The 17,704-nt window shown below is 44.7% G+C and overlaps 1 protein-coding gene across 1 annotated transcript in view; it reads left to right on the top strand.

Moving 5' to 3' along the window:
* Nucleotides 1-4,676: 4,676 nt before the first annotated feature.
* The window catches only part of Gpr39 (G protein-coupled receptor 39), a 181,874-nt gene continuing 168,846 nt past the window's right edge, over nt 4,677-17,704 (top strand). Inside the window, exon 1 of the mRNA XM_028771501.1 lies at nt 4,677-5,890. Coding sequence (XP_028627334.1) covers nt 5,035-5,890 — 856 coding nt within the window. The 5' untranslated portion in view covers nt 4,677-5,034. The remainder of the gene's footprint in view (nt 5,891-17,704) is intronic.

Genomic DNA, 17,704 nt, shown 5'->3' with positions numbered 1-17,704 from the left:
TCCCCCAACCCTCCAACTTATGATTGAGACATTTCTTTCACCAAATCTGAAGTTTTCAATGTAGACTCTGCTAAGTGCCACTGAGCCTCAGGGATTCTTCTGTCTCTGCCTCTCAGGTGCTGGGGTTACAGGCATGCATCACCACACCTGGCTTTCTAGTGGATTCTGGGGATCCAAATTCAATTCTTCAAAGCTTTGAGGCAAACACTTTACCAGCTAAGCCATCTTCTCAGCTCCAAAGGTCTTTGTTTTTCTCATTTTGACCCCATTTTGCCCTCTATGACATATGCTAGAAAAATGTGTAGACTATACAAACCCTAGACCAAGAGCCACACAGTATGTCCTCAGCAAATGAGAGATAATTGAATAGTTGGGTTTTTAAAATTTGTTTTTAAATTGGCCTTAGGGAAAGCACAGGTGAAATGCACATTTATTTCTCCTAGACATTTGCTCAAAATATGTATTTTTCCATCTTTACTGTTAGAGAAGAATTTTCATTAGTTTGATCTTCACTTGGGTGATGGATTTATAATTTGTCTCCTCATCTTGGTAAAAAACATTTTGATGACAACAGTTGGGTAGTAATTGAATCTTGTCTGAGCAGAACACACCAGGTTACCATAGTGAGCTGAGGACGGCCAGTATGCAGCTGCTCTAGACAGGGGAATCACTGGGTGGAGTCACACAGGTGTGTCTTTCCCAGAATGCCACTACTCCAGCAGATCTAGGGAGACTCTGCCTTAGGGAGGAAAGTGCTTAGGTGCCAGGTATACTTGGCTTTGAATTTTCCCTTTGGAATTGCCTGGTGGCCGCTTTCTCCTCTACTCCTCAAGTTCCTCATCTGTAAAATGAGGGCAATAATACATACTTTGCACAATGTAAAGGTAATATACAAAATGAAACAAAACAAAACAAAGCAAAACACACAAACCCAATGAATCATGAGGCTGGATAGATGGCTCAGCAGTTACATGTGATTGCTGTTCTTGCATAGAACTGGAATGTGGTTCTTAGTACCTACCTCTAATGTGTCATAATCACCTGTAACTTTAGATCCAGGGCCTCCAATGGCTTCTTCTGGCCTCCCAGGGCACCTGCACTCATGTATACACACACACACACACGCACACACACACACACAAATGTTTGACTCTGTAAAAAAACTATATGTCTACATAATGAAACCATGTCTCAAAATAATCAAACAACCAAGAAACCAAATTAAGAAATAAGGTGGACAGAACCTGAGGAACAATTTCTGATGTTGACTTCTGCCTTCCACGTATACATGTGTGCACATTCACCTGCATACACATACACACATGCATACACATGTGCACAGGCACACACAATTCTATTAATGTGTATGGCATGTATGTATATGTGTGTGTGTATAATTTGGATGTGTGTGTTTGGTATGCACGTATGTGTGTGTGTGTATGTATGTAAGTATGTATGCATGCATGTATATTTGGCTTTTTCAAACACCTTTAGTGTATTTATGTCTCTTTCTTCCTCTTGTCTTTATTACTTTCCCTTTCTCTTCCCCAGTTAATCCTCTCATCTCTGGATTTTGCTCTCTTCCTTCATAGCTTCTGTGTCATCTTATTCGCTCTAGATAGCCTATGCTCCAGTATCTTATCTTCTCTAGGGTTCCTTTTTCTGTTCTCCTATGGTCCATTTCTACTTCCCTCGCTTCTGCAGTTAAAGGGTTATATGTTCAAACATAGAGACTTGGAGCTAGGATCCACAAATAAGAGAACACGGGACGCTTGTCTTTCTGAGTTACCTCACTCAGTAAATATATTCTACTTCCATCCATTTACCTAAAATCTTCCCAGTTTCTGCTTTCTTTACAGCTGAGGAGTAGTCCATTGTACATATGTGCCGCATATTCAAGTCCATGCATCAGTTGAAAGACAGGTAGTTTGTTTCCGTTTCCTAGCCTCCTAGTGACATTGAACATGGCCGAGCAAGCAAGTATCCATGAAGCAGGATGTGAGGTCCTTGGGATATATGCCAAGGTAGCTACGACTGGGCCATGTGCCAGATTTACGTACAGCTTTTTGAAGATTCTCCTCACCGATTTCCACAGTTGGCTGCATCAGCTCTCAGTCTCCTCAGCAGTGAAGGAAGGTCCCCCTTTCCCAGCATTCTCTCTAGCATTTGCTGTTGTTTTTCTTTCTTGATCTTGGGCATTCTGACCAGGTTAAGAGGAAATTTCAAAATTACAATAGTTTCAAAATTACATTTTTCTAATTGCTTAGGATATTGAACACTTAAAGATATATATATTTTTAGCCCATCTCTTTTTTGATAATTCTGTTCACCTGCATACACCATTTAAAAAAAAGATTTATTTATTTTATATATGTGTATGGCATCAGAACCCATTAGAGATGGTTGCAAGCCACCATGTGGTTGCTGGAACTTGAACTCAGGACCTCTGGAAGAGCAACCAGTGCTATGACCCACTGAACCTTCTCTCCAGCCCCATACACCATTTTTTAAATTCAGTCATTTATTTTCTTGATTTTTTTTGCTTTTTTTTTGAGTTCTTTGTCTATTTTGGATAATAATCTTCTATTGGGTGTATAGATGGCAAGGATTCTCACCCCACTCTGGTGGCTTCCTCTTTATTTGATTGATGGTTTTCTTTGCTCTACAGGAGCTTTTAAATTTTATGAGGATCCATTTGTCAATTGTTGTCCTTAATTCCTGGGCAGATGGAATTGTATTTCCAGCACTCCTGTCTGTTTCCCCGAGCAGTTCAGCATTGAGGTCTATGAACCACCTGGAGTTGTTTTGGGGGCAGGAAGATAGCTATGGGTCTGTTTTCATTCCTCTACAGTGTGGTCATCCAGCCCAGCGTGGGCAGTACCATACCTTGATAGGTAGTCTTGGGCAGTATGAGAAAGAGGCTAGCCCACCAGGAGCATGGGTAAGCTAACAAATTGTGACCCTCCATTCAATCTGTTTCAGTTCCTACTCTGACTTCCCTCCATGACTGACCTAGGGAGTATAAACCAAATAAACCCCTTTCACCTCAAGTTGCTTTCTCATGGAGTGTGTTACCACAGCAATACAAAACAAGCTAAACCAGCTAAAACTCATAGTCAAAAGGTGACGACAAACAAGACTCTTATTTTCTTGTCTCCCCCTGAGTGACTGTTAAGTGTGTTATGCCTGTGGTCTCTTAGCATACTTCTTATTGAGCCTCAAAGTACTATTAACTCAAGTCCCGAGTTAGGTGAGTTATCTAGATACAGTCACCCTATACAATTGCAAACCAGCACCCTGTGACGAACTTCCTTTCCCTCCCTGTTTCTGGGAATTGTTCTTCTCAGCTTCCTGTTTTTATGTATTTGACTTTTTCTTAAGATTTCACACAGTGGGTAATATGGCTCAGTTGGTTGAGGGTTTGTCTAGAATTTCTGAAGCCCTAGGTCTCAATACCTCATAAACAAAGAGTGGTGGTACAAGCCTGTAATCCCAGCTTGTACCTGGAGACAGAAGGATCACAAGTTCAAGGTTATACTGGCCTATATGGTGTTGGAGGTCAGCCTGGGCTACATGAAACCGTTTCTCAAAAAACAAAAGCAAAAGACAACCAACCCAACGAAGTGATTTTATGATCCAAGAGGACTCAGTCTATCTTCTGTCTTTAAAATGTTAACCCAGGTATAGTGACCCAGACAAGGAAAAGCTGTTGTTAGGATGGGCAGGGACTGTAAACAGTCTAATACTTCAGAACAGTAGTGCTGGGCTTACAGTGACCTCCCCCAAGTCCCCACTTAGCACATATGTTGACTGCACATATGTTGTCTGCACATACGTTGACTGTTGGATGTCCCTCAATGCGCACATCTCACTTTCTTCCGCTTCCACCCTCATTTTTGATTTTAGAGTTACATAGAATTGCTACGCCTAAAGATTCACAGTGCCCATTAGACTCCTTCCACCCGTTTAAGTGGTGGACCTTTTTGAGAGCCCATGGGCTCCTGCTGTGGTCCTCCAGCTTGTGGAAACAGCTTCCCTTGAAGGGTATGCTTCCCTAACTAGATATCTGGAACATTCACCTGCATTCCCAACTGCTGGTGAGTTCTCCCTCTGGGGAGAGAATTGCTTCATGAAACAACCAGAAGCAGTTCGGGACCCTGGGGCCAGATGGAGAGGCAGCGTGCACTGTGCAAAACATTAGGAGGCTTGGAGCCATCCAGGCTTCAAAATGGATCTTATTAGCCTGGTTAGGGATGACTTCCAGGTAGTAATTCATTGCAAATACTTGGGTATCCTATAACTTGGGCACTACTGGGAGAGGCTTGCAAAGTTCTCCAGAGCAAGCCACAGCCAAACCAGTCCTGCAAGGCAGGGCATCTCAGATATCCAGGGACTTGTGGATTGTCTCTCTCCAAGACCAGGAGAGACCTCTGCCTTCCCAGTTGCCACATCTACTCGGTTTGCCTGTCCCAAGAAACCTCAAAGACTGGTCAGGAGACTGCTGCAAGAGCGAGGCGGGGAGGGGGAGGTGCTATTCCTTTTTCTGCCACTATCTGTGTTGAGTCAGACCCTGAGGCTGCCTGGGCTGGTTCTGCAGCAGGCTGCTAAGCAGAATGAGCTGTGGTTAATGATTGACCCGTGGGAGACCTCTTCGCTTCCCTCCTGGAAGGCAGCCGGGGAGGTCAGTGCCAGGGACCTGGAAGGGAGAGGAAGATCCGCCGCCAGACAGAGTACCGCAGCTCTTACACAGAGTTGAGTAGGGAGGTCAGAGCCTCCTCTGGACTGGTCCCTCCTCACCCCAGAGTGACTATCTCCAAACCCCACCGCCACCCACTGGCGTCCTCAAGAATTCTAGGGTGAACTATTCCAGGAAGTTTCAATGCGAGAGCCGAAAAACTAAGTCACCCTTGGCCAGCCAACCACAGAGACAGAAAGTGTTGCGCCCAAGCTGGTGAGTAGCTGGGCTTCTTTGGGAGGCGGAAGAAAGGGAAGTGGAGACATTTAGGGACCTGGTGGTCTGGGTCTCTCTTCCTCATGGCTTCATCCAGTGGCTCCAGCAACATCTGCTCCCGTGTCATCGATCACAGCCATGTACCTGAATTTGAGGTGGCCACTTGGATCAAAATCACCCTCATCTTGGTGTACCTGATCGTCTTCGTGGTAGGCATCTTGGGCAACAGCGTCACCATTCGGGTTACGCAGGTATTGCAGAAAAAGGGCTATTTGCAGAAGGAGGTGACAGATCACATGGTCAGTTTGGCTTGTTCAGATATCTTGGTTTTTTTGATTGGCATGCCCATGGAGTTCTACAGCATCATTTGGAACCCCCTGACCACACCCAGCTATGCTCTGTCCTGTAAGCTCCACACGTTTCTCTTTGAGATGTGTAGCTACGCCACATTGCTGCACGTGCTGACCCTCAGCTTTGAGCGGTACATTGCCATTTGTCATCCCTTCAGGTATAAAGCCGTGTCTGGACCTTGCCAGGTGAAACTGCTGATCGGTTTTGTATGGGTCACCTCCGCCCTGGTGGCACTGCCTTTGCTCTTTGCCATGGGTATTGAGTACCCTCTGGTGAACGTACCCTCTCACAAGGGACTCAAGTGCAACCTCTCTCGCACCCGCCACCACGATCAACCTGCAAACTCCAATATGTCCATCTGCACAAACCTCTCCAATCGTTGGGAGGTCTTCCAGTCCAGCATCTTTGGGGCCTTCGCTGTTTACCTGGTGGTCCTGGTGTCTGTGGCTTTCATGTGCTGGAATATGATGAAAGTGCTGATGAAGAGCAAGAGGGGCACCCTGGCAGGGACCGGGCCACAGCTGCAGCTGAGGAAGTCAGAGAGTGAGGAGAGCCGGACAGCAAGAAGACAGACCATCATATTCCTGAGTGAGTCTGGGTCGCGGGGGAACGTGGGCCTTCTGGCCTGAGAAATAAAACCCGGAGTTCACGGAGGCTAAAGAGCGTTAGCTAAATAAGGGTCTTGGTGCTCATTGGGGTGTGTGGGGATATGTCTTTTCTTTGTGTTTAGGAAATCTGTGGTCTGTGACATTGAAAGGTCTGATACATCATTTCTGTGACTTGAGGCTATAAACAAAGTATCTTAGATAAAGATACTGGGTGATAAAAGGGACAAATGAAATCACTCAGGTCAGGAGAGAGTTCCTTTGGACAGGGTCAAGTCCTTCAGAGATAAAGAGGGAGAGTTATCTTACTGGATCCTTAGGCCAGAGAGCCTTGATCAGGCAAGGAAATTTTGTCAGCATTTTTCCCCCTCCTTGGAAGAAGCTGGCTTTTCAGGGATACTTGCTCTTTAGACTGCTCTTCCTGGCAACTGTGATCTGCAAACTCTGGGATGTACGTGAGCACTCCCTGCTTAGATTTCTGCAGGGCCATGGGTCCGTCCCTGCTTAGTACAGTGAGACATAGCAGGGATTCCTGTTTATCTGATGAGTTGACCTAAACATTTCCCAATGCTCCCATTTCTGGTTGAGAGAGAAAAAGAGAGAGAAAGAGACAGAGAGAGAGAGACAGAGAGAGACAGAGAGACAGAGACAGACAGACAGACACACACACAGAGACAGAGAGACAGAGACAGACACAGAGAGAGAGACAGAGAGAGACAGAGAGACAGAGACAGACACAGAGAGAGAGAGAGAGAGAGACAGACAGACAGACAGACAGACACACACACACACACACAAAGAGAAAGAGAGAGAGAGAGAGAGAGAGAGAGAGAGAGAGAGAGAGAGAGAGAGAGAGAACGCTATTTCCTTCCAAAACTTGGTGGCGAACTTGAAATTGAGGGCCTTCTCTGGGCTTGAGGAGACTATTTCTAGGGATCCAGAGATATGGAAGACCCCAAAACCTTCAGAAGAGAGTCTTTGGAAGTTGGAGATGAGGTTCAGATAGGCGAGTGCTTGCCGAGCGTCCTGGAAGCCCCAAATGCCTTCACCAGCATTATATAAACTTGATATAATGTACCACACTTGTAACCCTAGCATTTGAGAAGTAGAAGCAGGAGGATCAGAAGTTTAAGGTCATCATTGGCTAGATAGTGAATTTGAGGCTACCCTAGGTTCTATGATACCCTAAAACAAAACCCAAAACAGAGCCAAGCAAAAAATCCCAAATTAAGAGCTGGAGACATGGGCTTTGCAGGAAAGAACTTACTGCTTTCCCAGCAGACCCTGGCTAGAGTTCCAGCAGCTCCTAACTACCGCTAACTACTCCAGGTCTGGGGACCATGATGGCCTCTTCTGGACAACTTAGACACCTGCCTCCGATATTCACAAACACTCACATAGTCATACACACATATGAATAATTTCAAAAAGAATCTTAAAAGACAAACCGAACCAAACCAGAAGGGTTTTGTTGCTGACCCCTGGGAGCCAGGGCTTTAAACCAGACATCTGTAGTATGTGTCACCAAAGGCTGCTGAAAATATTTTTCAGAAAAAACAAGGAAAAGATGACATCACAGGTATGTGCGTGGGAGTTTGGTCAAGGGAGAATTGAGATTTGGCACATTCTTCTCCTCTTCAGTGTAGTTTCCTGAGAAAAATCAATCCTGGGGTCGTTTGAGAGTCAGGAACTTGTGTAAGTAGTCCCAGGGCTGAAGTTCAAGCAAGGGGTGAGACTGGAAGGCACTTGGGTCTTAAGTCAGCCCTTCCTTGGCTAAGGGTGGGTCAGCTGCTGACTTGGTTTTAATCCAAGTCTGTAGACAATGATAAGAGATCAGCTTGTGCGAATTGGATGAGCATCTGGCATGGCAGGGGCCCAGGATGCCAGCTGGGATTTCTAAAGTTTTGAATCCTGGAATGGGAAGTTGGATCAAGGACATTTATATAGTAGTAGAGACGTACATGGTTTACCATGAAGAGGTCGCTCCCAAGCAAGGAAATGGGCCAGAGAGTGGGAAAGAGAGATTAGACACCCTGTGGCCCTGGGTTCTTGGGGCTGCACTCTTTTCTGGGTGCTTACATTATCCTACAGTTGTATACTCTGCGTGCTCTGCTCCTTGCGTGTAGCCCTGGGCCTTTCATATTAATCTTGATGCTCTTTCCTCTACCCTTCTTGTCTGCCACAGCTGTGCTGGGCAATGTGTGTTTCCATTTTATAGAGAGGGAATTTGGGGCTTAAGATATGGGCTGGGGTGGTGGCTCCGTTGGTAGAGTCCTTAGCATGCATGAAGGCCTAGGTTCTGACTCTGACACGGCATAAAACAGGAAGTGACCATGTAGGGCTGCCATCCCAGCACTCTGCATGTGGAAGCAGGAGGATCAAAAGTTCACAGCTCTCCGCAGTTAGGCTAGCCTAGCATCTGTAACACGGTGCTTAAAAACAACCAACAACAACAAAGCTCCACCACATGGTGGGAAGGAGGGTGTGGCCCAGACTTCCATAGTTTGGGTGGAGGGAAAATGGTGTAAGGCCAAACACAGGCAAGGAAAGAACAAGTTACATGAGATCTGCAGCCTAAGTGAGGTCAGCAGGCTGGTGCTCTGGGAGCCAGAGTGGAGAGTCCTGTGAAATATGACTTGGGACATGACAAGGGTACTGAAGCCAATAAGATCTATCACCCCCTGTCTGTTACTCAAAATATCACAGGAGGGACTGAAATCGTGTTTGTTTGCTTGAACACTTGGTGAGAAGCTTCTTTTCCCTTCTAAATCCTCTTAGACACATCGTAAACTGTTAGCCATAGTTTATTCTTTAAAGGGTTTATTTTTATTTTTTTAATGTATGTTTATGTGTGTGTGTGAATACATGCATGTGCATGAAGGTTTCCAAAGAGAGCAGGAGAAGGCATTGGATCTCCTGGAGCTGGTGTTACAGGAAGTTGTGTGCTGTGGGTTCTGGGTACTGAACTTGGGTCCTCTGGAAGGGTAGCTCTTAACCACTGAGCCATCTCCATAGTCCCTACCTTTACTGTCTGATCAATGTCTGGTTTTTGCTTTTTCACCATTTCTCTAAGTAGATGGCAGTTCATCCCCCAGTTCTGGTTCAGGTGAATGTCAGTGTCTACTTGGTGTATATGGCCAGCCCACTGGAGACAATTTCTCACAGTAGTAATTGCTTCGAACGAGCTCTCTTTACCCTTCTCTCCTTTGCATCTAGACTTCTCCGGATTCTTTATAACAACTATATATTAATCACCCACAGGCTCCCAGCATAGACACTGCTGACTGACAATCAGGTACTCAGTGTGTGATAAGACCCCGAGAAATTTGCCATTTGTATTTAGCCTGTCTTCTCTGTGGTAGGTTTTCAAAGTGGTATGAGCAAATGCTGTCTCCCCTTCCCAGTGCATTTCAAAGAACTTTTAAAAATAGGAACCTCACTAATTAACTCGAGTTAGGGAGTAAATTAATGGAGTGAAGAGGAGGAAGCCATGGCTTACATCCATCAGATTAATATGATGCAATTTGCTTTGTGGGTTTCATAAACTTGTGCTTTGGGGCATTTTTAACCCAGAACAAATGAACATATAAATTGTTTATAAACCACTGAATTTAATATAGTGATTTAGCTGTCTTTTTAGTATTTCACTTAACAGATGGATCAAATGAAAATAAATATTTGCTCATTTCAGACATATTTTGAATTTAATATAGTGTAAATGACAACAAAACACAGTATGTCTTTGGAGCACTTGAAGCAATAAAAAATCAATTAAAGGTTTTCTCCTCATTGTTAAAAAAAACTTCTAACTTCTGTATAATGGAGCCAAAATTCATAAACCCAAGCAGGATGAGGAACCCTTTGTAGCAATTATTAATGTTCTTCTCTGCATATGTTTGTGGTTACCCCTCCACTGTATTGAGGTGCTGAGCTGGTAAATAATGAGAAAAAATGAGGGACCTTGCGAAAGAAAACAGTGCTGAGATGCTCACTAGGCCACAAGCAATTTACAGGATAAACCTTAATAATGCAAAAGTGCCTATTCCTGAAAATCCTTGCCTTGCCTGCCCCCTCCACTCCCTCCCCTCCCTTTCTCTTTCCCTCCCTTCATCCCTCCCTTTCTCCCTTGTCGCTCCTTCCCTGCCTCCCTCCTTCTCTCTCTCTCTCCTTCCCTCTTTCCCTCCCTCCTTCCCTCCCTCTCTCCCTCCCTCCCTCCCTCCCTTCTTCTTTTTTTCTTCTCATCTGTGTGTGACGTGCATGTGTGGTCATACATGAGCCACTCATATGGGGTACTTATATACAGGCAAGCACTCATATACATAAAATAAAAACAAATACATCTTTTTTAAAAATGCAGAGAGATAATTTTTTGTGGCACTCCAGGAAACTTTCAAGGTAGCAGCTTGCATGCAATCCCCAGAGGACATCAGAATACAGAAGTCGAGCTGTAAACTGTACTACGGAATTTCATAAAATCAATGAAAGAGAGCCCAGGAAACCCATGAATCAAATGTGGCCAGCTATTAAGGACAATGAGAGTCTTTCTGACTTAGGACAGGTAATCATGACAGAATAGAACATTGACAAAGATAACCCTAGGACAGGAACTTCAGAATGAATAGTCTGGAAGAAAAAAAAAAGGAAAGGAAACCTTCTGGAGAAATCGAGTTTATAATATGTCTGTTAAAATATTTCTTTTTTAATTTGATGTGTATGTGCCTGTACCCATGGAGACCAGAAGAGGACATCCGATGCCCTGGTACTGAAGTTACAGGCAGTTGTAAATCAATGTATGTGGGAGCTAGAAACTAAATTTGGGTCCTCGGCAAGTGCAGCCTTGTTCTTAACCACTGAACCATCTTTCTGGGCTCTCCTTAGCCTCTATTTGGGTCAGGGACTCATGTAGCCCAGGATGATATTGAACCCACTAAGTAGCTGACGAGGATCTTCAATTCATGCTCCTCTTGCCTCTACCCCCCAAGTTCTGAAATTACAAGTGTGCCCTACCACACCTAATTTATGCAGTGCTGGGAATGGAATCCAGGGCTTCCTGCATTTTCAGCAAGGTTTTTAGCCAACTGAGTCACATCCCCAGCTCACCATAAGAACGTTTTAATAGTTGTTTTCTTGACTAGTTTAATTTTCCAAGCAAAGACATTTTCTGCAGTGTACAATGATCTATCAAGTCAGTCTCTTGGGGAAATATCATCAAAATTAAATTAGTGACCTCTTAGCATAAGATAATATTTTGATTCAAATGCTTGAATATATCAGGAGAAAGTTTTACCTCCAATATTCAGATTATTGCCACTCTTCTCTCCTTCCCTTTATTGATGTAGATGCGGCTATAATAAATGATATCGCCTGTTTATTTTTTCTATTTGTGAAATCCATCATAAATTGCAAATTTCCGGCGATCAGCCTGGTAGACAAATACAATAATGCTGCTTTATTTGTATAATCAGCCTGTCTCGGAGATTTCATTTCTCTGTCGGAGACATGCACAGCATTTGAGGAAGGGAATATTGGAGTCTTAGGCCCCATTCATTAGCATGCCTGCTCATCTGTCTTTGTTGCATGCTTCTTGGGGGCTATCAGAGTATAATCAGGGTGTAGGTGCCTTGGTTGAGCAAAGCATCTGCTTACTAGTGTCCAAATGGTGGAGAATAAAATTCGTTTATGAATACTTACAATATTCATGAGAAGAATATTAAATAGGAAGTTCAGGGGTCTTGTCCTGCCTCCTGGACAAAGACTCTTCACCTGCCACTATCAGCTAGCTCTCGTTGCCTTTTCCATTATTATTTTTGTTATTATTTTAAAATATTTCATGGCTGGAAGTAGTGGCATGTGCCATTAGTCATAGCACTCAGGAGGCAGAGGCAGGCGGATCTGTGTGAGTTTAAGGCCAGACTGGACTACAGAGTGAGTTCTGGGATAGCCAGAGCTGCATAGTGAGTTCCTGTCTCGAAAACAACAAAAAGTTATGTGTATGGATATTTTACCTGCCTGTATATATGTGCAGCCTATGTGTGTAGTGACCCTGGAGGCCAGAGGCAGGAGTTGGATCTCCTAGAGCTGGAGTTAGAGGTGGTCGTGAGGCTTCATTTCTTCCAGGAATCAAATTTGAGACCTCTGGAAGAGCAGCCAGTACTCCTAACTGCTGAACCATCTTTCCAATGCCCTTTTTATTTGTATAGACATGATCTCATGTAGTTTCAGCTAGCCTGAAACTTATTTTCTTAGTTAAGGATGATCTGGAGCTTCTGATCTTCCTGCTTCCACTACCCAAGAGCAGGGTGTGCAGGCATGCACCATCACATCCAGTTTGTGCAGTGCTAGGAATGGAGCCCAGGGCTTCATGCCTGCTAGGCAAGCACTCTACCAACTAGCAGCATTCTACCTGTGTTTCGCTTCTGCTTTTTCCTCTGCTAATTGACTCTCTAACCTCAACTCCTTGCAAGCTCACTGAGTTTTAGAGAGAAGTTTCGTCACCATGGCTTCTGTCTGTCTGTCTGTCTGTCTGTCTGTCTGGTAAATGGATATTGTTTAGCCTCTGGTGCTACCTTTCTTTGTAAGCATCTCCAAATAACCTATGATACCATAGTGCTCTTTCTACCATTCTCAGAAAATGTCAACAGTCCAATCCACCCTTTGTTCTTTGTTTGGATTTGGTGATGCTGAAGAATGAACCCTGAGATTTTCAAGTGTGAGCTAAGCAAGTGCTCCCTGGCTGAACCATGTCTCCAGCCTGAGTCTGCATCTTCTATTGCTCGGAACTTGGCTCTCCTTCATACTATAGTGACTGACCCCTCCTTTGGTATATTAGATCTAATCCAACCTTCTAAAATGGAGCATCGGCTCCATTCTATAACTCTGATGTCAATGCAGACTGACGTCCTTGACATAGGGTTGACTGAGATACGGCTTCATTGAATTCCTTTCTCCTCTTGCATTGGTCTCAGTTGGCTGCTGTAAGGACCATCTTAGAGTTCTTCACAACACCACACTTGCTATCTCACAGTTCTGCTAGCTGAAAGTCTGGTATGTAGACACCATCAAGGGTGGCGGTGTCTCCCAAGACCACTATTTTATTTATTTATTTATTTATTTATTTATTTATTTATTTATTTGCTCATTCATTTACCGTTTTCTTTTCTTTTCTTTCTTATTTTTTTGAGATAAGATTTCACTATGTGGTTCTGGATGTCTTCGAATTTACTCTGTAGACCAGGCCAACCTCAAACTCACAGAGATCCCCCTTGCTTCTACTCCCTGAGTGCTGAGATTAAAGGTGTGTGCCACCACTCCTGGCTTTCTCCTTTTTTAAAAAATTATTTTTATTATTTTTAAAATTAAATTAACTTATTAACTGTGCATGGATGTTTGTGTGGGTGTGCCTGTATGTAGGTTCCTGTGCCATTGTATGCACATGGAGGCCAGAAGACAACTTCCTCAGTTCTTTCCCTCAACCATGTGAGGCTCAGAAATTGAACTCTGGTCATCAGTGTTGGTGGCAGGTATCTTTATATACTGAGCCATCTCACTAACATCTTTCTCCTTAAATTGCACATAGCTGTCTCTGCTGTGCCCTCCTGTGTCCTCTCCTCTGTGCATACACACTCTTTCGATTTCTGTCCCCACAAGGTCATCCGGCATCACTTCCAATATATTTACTGTATATTTGGGACGGGGACCAGTGCTTGAATCTGGGGTGCACACCGAGTCTCTCACACCCTTTAATTCTGGGCACCTTATCCCCATTTCAAGTCCTTCAGTACACATGGTTGAACTCACCCTGGCCTCTGTGTGTTGTTTGCTCTGTCTAGTTGCTCTTCAGTCAGTCTCCACACTCATTCATCCCTGTAGTTCCCTCCCCCCTCCAAGTTCATAGCCTTCTCTTTCTCCAAGGTCTCAGGGAGGCTTAGCTCAACCTCATTAGAATGTCCTTGACACAAAACTAATAGTTGTAATTCCTACATTTACTTGTGCAGTCATTTGATGGTGTCTAGTTTTTTGTTGTATTCCTTGATGGCAGGAGCTGTTCCTAACTTTGTTTTTCCAGTGTGTGTGCGCATGTGTGCATGTGTGCGTATGTGTAAGCTATGTGGTGTGTGCACACTTGTATGAGCACGTATGTAGAAGCCAGAAGTTGATGTTAGGTGTCTTTCATTATTACTGCCACCTTAGTTTTCATAGAGTCTCTCACTGAGCCTGGAGCTCACCAATTACCCAGATTAGCTAATCAACAAACACGGAGATTTGTCTGTCTCCACCCCACCAAGCACGGGGATCACAGAATTCCATTCCCACGCACATCTCTTCAAACTCAGGTCTGCGTGCTTGTGTGACAGGCACTTTGCCAACTGATCCATCTCTTTAGCTTCAGTCCTTAATTTTCTCTCAGGCTCACACCATCACCCAATAGTGTTCAGCACAAAGCAGATGCTCACTTGTTCAGCAGATGCTTGTTGACCATATAAATAAATGAACACACCTTAGCTGGTTTAGGTCTCAAACTTGGGACAAATGGCAGAGATGCTTATTTAACATGTCAAAGTGGAGCTGGCTGCCAGGTTCCCCTAGCACCCCTCAGTACTTGTTAGAGTCATCCTGGCTGGCACACCCTGCCCCTACCCTAAACTCTCTAGTCCCGGGACTGCCTTCTCAGCTTCTGATCCTTTTATAACTTCAGCCATTTTGAATGCCCAGTCTCTTGGCCTCCTGGCTTGCTCTTGGCCTCTTGGCTTCTCTCTTAGCTCCCCTTTCTCCTCTTTTCTCTCTTCCTCTCTTGCTTTTTCCTGTTCCTCTTCCCTCCCCTAGCCTAGTTCAGTCAGTCTGGACCCTTCCAGATGCCTCTGCCTGTTCTCTCCCCATATTTACAATATACCTTCTCCTCAACCATACCTTGGAGGAAGTGTGTGTGTGTGTGTGTGTGTGTGTGTGTGTGTGTGTATTTTCCACTGAAGCTGGACTTTGGAAGTATGGTGGTTAGTCTCAATTGCCAGCTTGACAAGATTTAGAATCAGCTTCTGGACATGTCTGTGAGCGAGCTTCTACACTGAGTTAACTGAGCTGGTTATATTCCATGGGCTGAGGTTCCTGACAAAAGGAGAAAGCAAGTTGAAAGACAATTCTCTCTGCTTCCTGACTGGATCCAGTGTGACCAGAGCCTCATGCTTCTGCTGCCCTGCATGCCTTCCCAATATGACAGTACCCTAAAACTGTGAGGCAGAAGGAGCCCTCCCTCCCTTAAGTTGCTTCTTGTCAAGTGTTTGTTACAGCAATGAGAAAAGAAGCAAAGGTCTCTGTTATTCTGGACATGCTACCTATGGAGTTTATTATTCTCTGAACACATTCTTCTCAATCTGATCAAATGTGCCCTCTTTGAAGGGCTCCTGGATCCTTTGAGGCCTATAAGAGGGGAGGGTGGGCAAGGTAACTCAGCTGGTAAAGGTACTTGCCACCAAGCCTGATGGTCTGTGTTCAGTCCTGGGAACCACATGGGAGAAAGGGAGAGCTGTCTCATGGAACTGACTATTCCAACACCAATACTCACTGTGCCACACATACATACAAAATAAATAAATAAATAAGCCGAATTTTAGGGAAAAGCCAGAGTAAGGAAGATGTGTAAGGTGTTGTCCTCTTTTGAGCCAGTGGCCATTTTGTGCTAATCAGTCCCACAATGGCAATCTTAGCTATATAATATGCCCCTGTTGGAAATAACCACAGTGTAAAGGTAACTGGTTAAATGCTTAACACATTGTTAATGCTGAGGTTTGTTTGTTTTGCTTTTGTTTTTGTTTTTGCAGGGCTTTATGCTGGGGTTCAGGTGGGTTAGAGCCTCATGAAGGCACTGAGATGGATTACTGGGAAATGGTTTATTAGAAGAGCCATTGATGCCATGGACAGACAGACATAGGCAACGCCATGACAGCAGCTGCAAGGAAAGTTCAGGTTGCATCGTCCCAGACAGAAAGGCAGATGCCTGAGGAAGGGAATCAGAGAGGCAAAAGTAGGGCCTTTTTTGGGTAAGCTTCTAAGTATGGGGGAGGTTTCACACACACACACACACACACACACACACACACACACACACAGAGAGAGAGAGAGAGAGAGAGAGAGAGAGAGAGAGAGAGAGAGAGACTGACTCCATCCAGGCTTCCTAAGCAAGAGGCAGGAAAATGGGTGGAAATCAGATCTGTGACCAGGGATTCCCTTTTATGTAAACTCACTTCCCAAGTAAGAGTTTCTGACACCAGGAAGTCCATTATCTAAGGTCTTACAGGCAGGTACTGTGGCCTGAGCAGAGAAGCTGGATTCTGAATGTTACATTTGCACCCTTTGAGCACATTTTAGCAAGGAGATCCTCAGGGAGAAGGGAGGCAGTAACATTTTGAAAATATTAGATCTATATGTTTTTATTTCCCGTTTAAGTTGAAATTCCACCCCCCTCCCTTGCCACCCCCAGCCACCTCACTCAAGGCTAAGGCAAGAGGCTAAGGGCCCCAAAGGAGGAAGTAGCAGGTACTGCCTGCCCCAGTGTGCCCTGCATCGGAATCCATTTGGAGAACAGAAACTCTGTTTCTGACTGCTTGAGCTGAATGGTCGCGTTGAAAGCCAGGCTTCGTGATCTGTGAAAGAATCGGAAACCCATGTTTCCAAAGCCCAGATCCACAGCTAGACGGTTCACCTGCAGATGCTGCCACAGCGAAGGGCGTGGACCTGATCCCTGGAAGCCACTGATAGGATTTTAAAAAGGGATGGCCCTCTGCAGCGCAGCAACAGCATTTGCTGCATTACAATTGGCTACATTTCCAGGGCTGGTTGTGTTTCCAGAATGTGAAGGGATTCCTGGCAGGAACATAGGGATTCTAATGAGCCACTCGTGCCCCTCCCTTTGGCTGTAAGACTATTTGAAACATTAGTCCTCAGGAAATTGGAATTTCCCCAGGAGTCTCATGCTGGGGAAGAAAAAGGCCAAAGGCTGGTGCCAGCCAGAGGAGGAATTTCTCTGGAAGGAAGAGGTTTCTTACAGTTCCAACAACTTGTCAGACCACCTTACAGGAGAGACTGGAGCCCAGACTGTGACGGTTCAGTGATGGGTGGGACCTATACCTTGGCCAGGACTGCTTAGTTATATACCTGTTTTCTATTTCAGCCTAAACTTTTGTTAATGCTCTGAAGATGGCTGGAGTCTCCTTGTTTCTCTTCTCAATGTGCCATATTGACTCATCTCTTGGGTGTTTGACCATCCTTTTGAGGGCAGGAATCAGAGCCTAACTTGTTAAGGCTAATAGGGTCCAGGCTCTGATTCTGATAGCTCTGGTAATAGTGGCTGTCCTTTGGAATACATCCCCAGGGCAGCTGTCACTGGCTTTAGGGAAGAAGTGAGGCTCGAGGTCATCAGTGAGCAGTGGAACCCTCTTGGTCTACTGCAGCCTCCAGTGCTCTCCTACACACGAAGTTGGACAGGTGTCTCCAGACTACATAGGGAACATTCCATAGCTAGCGATCTTTCACACTTATTATGTTATTGGAGAATTCAAGGTCTCTGTTTTGGGTTCTTAGTCTCTTTGACAAAAGAAATAGAATCAGAAGAAAGCTTGAGGGTGATTTTTATTAAAAACTGAGGGAAAAACAACAGGATAGACAAGAGCTAAGTCTTGGTGGCTGCCAGAAGGAGGAAGTGGAAGGAAAAGAAGGAAACTATGCATTTTTAAATGGAGGTCTGAAAGAAGGCTTATGGTAAAAGAAATGGTAGTGGGAGAAGCTAGCTTCAGAGAAGAGTAAG

This window comes from Grammomys surdaster, unplaced genomic scaffold (genome assembly GCF_004785775.1).
Source record: "Grammomys surdaster isolate TR1022 unplaced genomic scaffold, NIH_TR_1.0 208, whole genome shotgun sequence".
NCBI classification, from domain to species: Eukaryota; Metazoa; Chordata; class Mammalia; order Rodentia; family Muridae; genus Grammomys; species Grammomys surdaster.
This window is presented reverse-complemented; position numbering and strand designations above follow the sequence as displayed.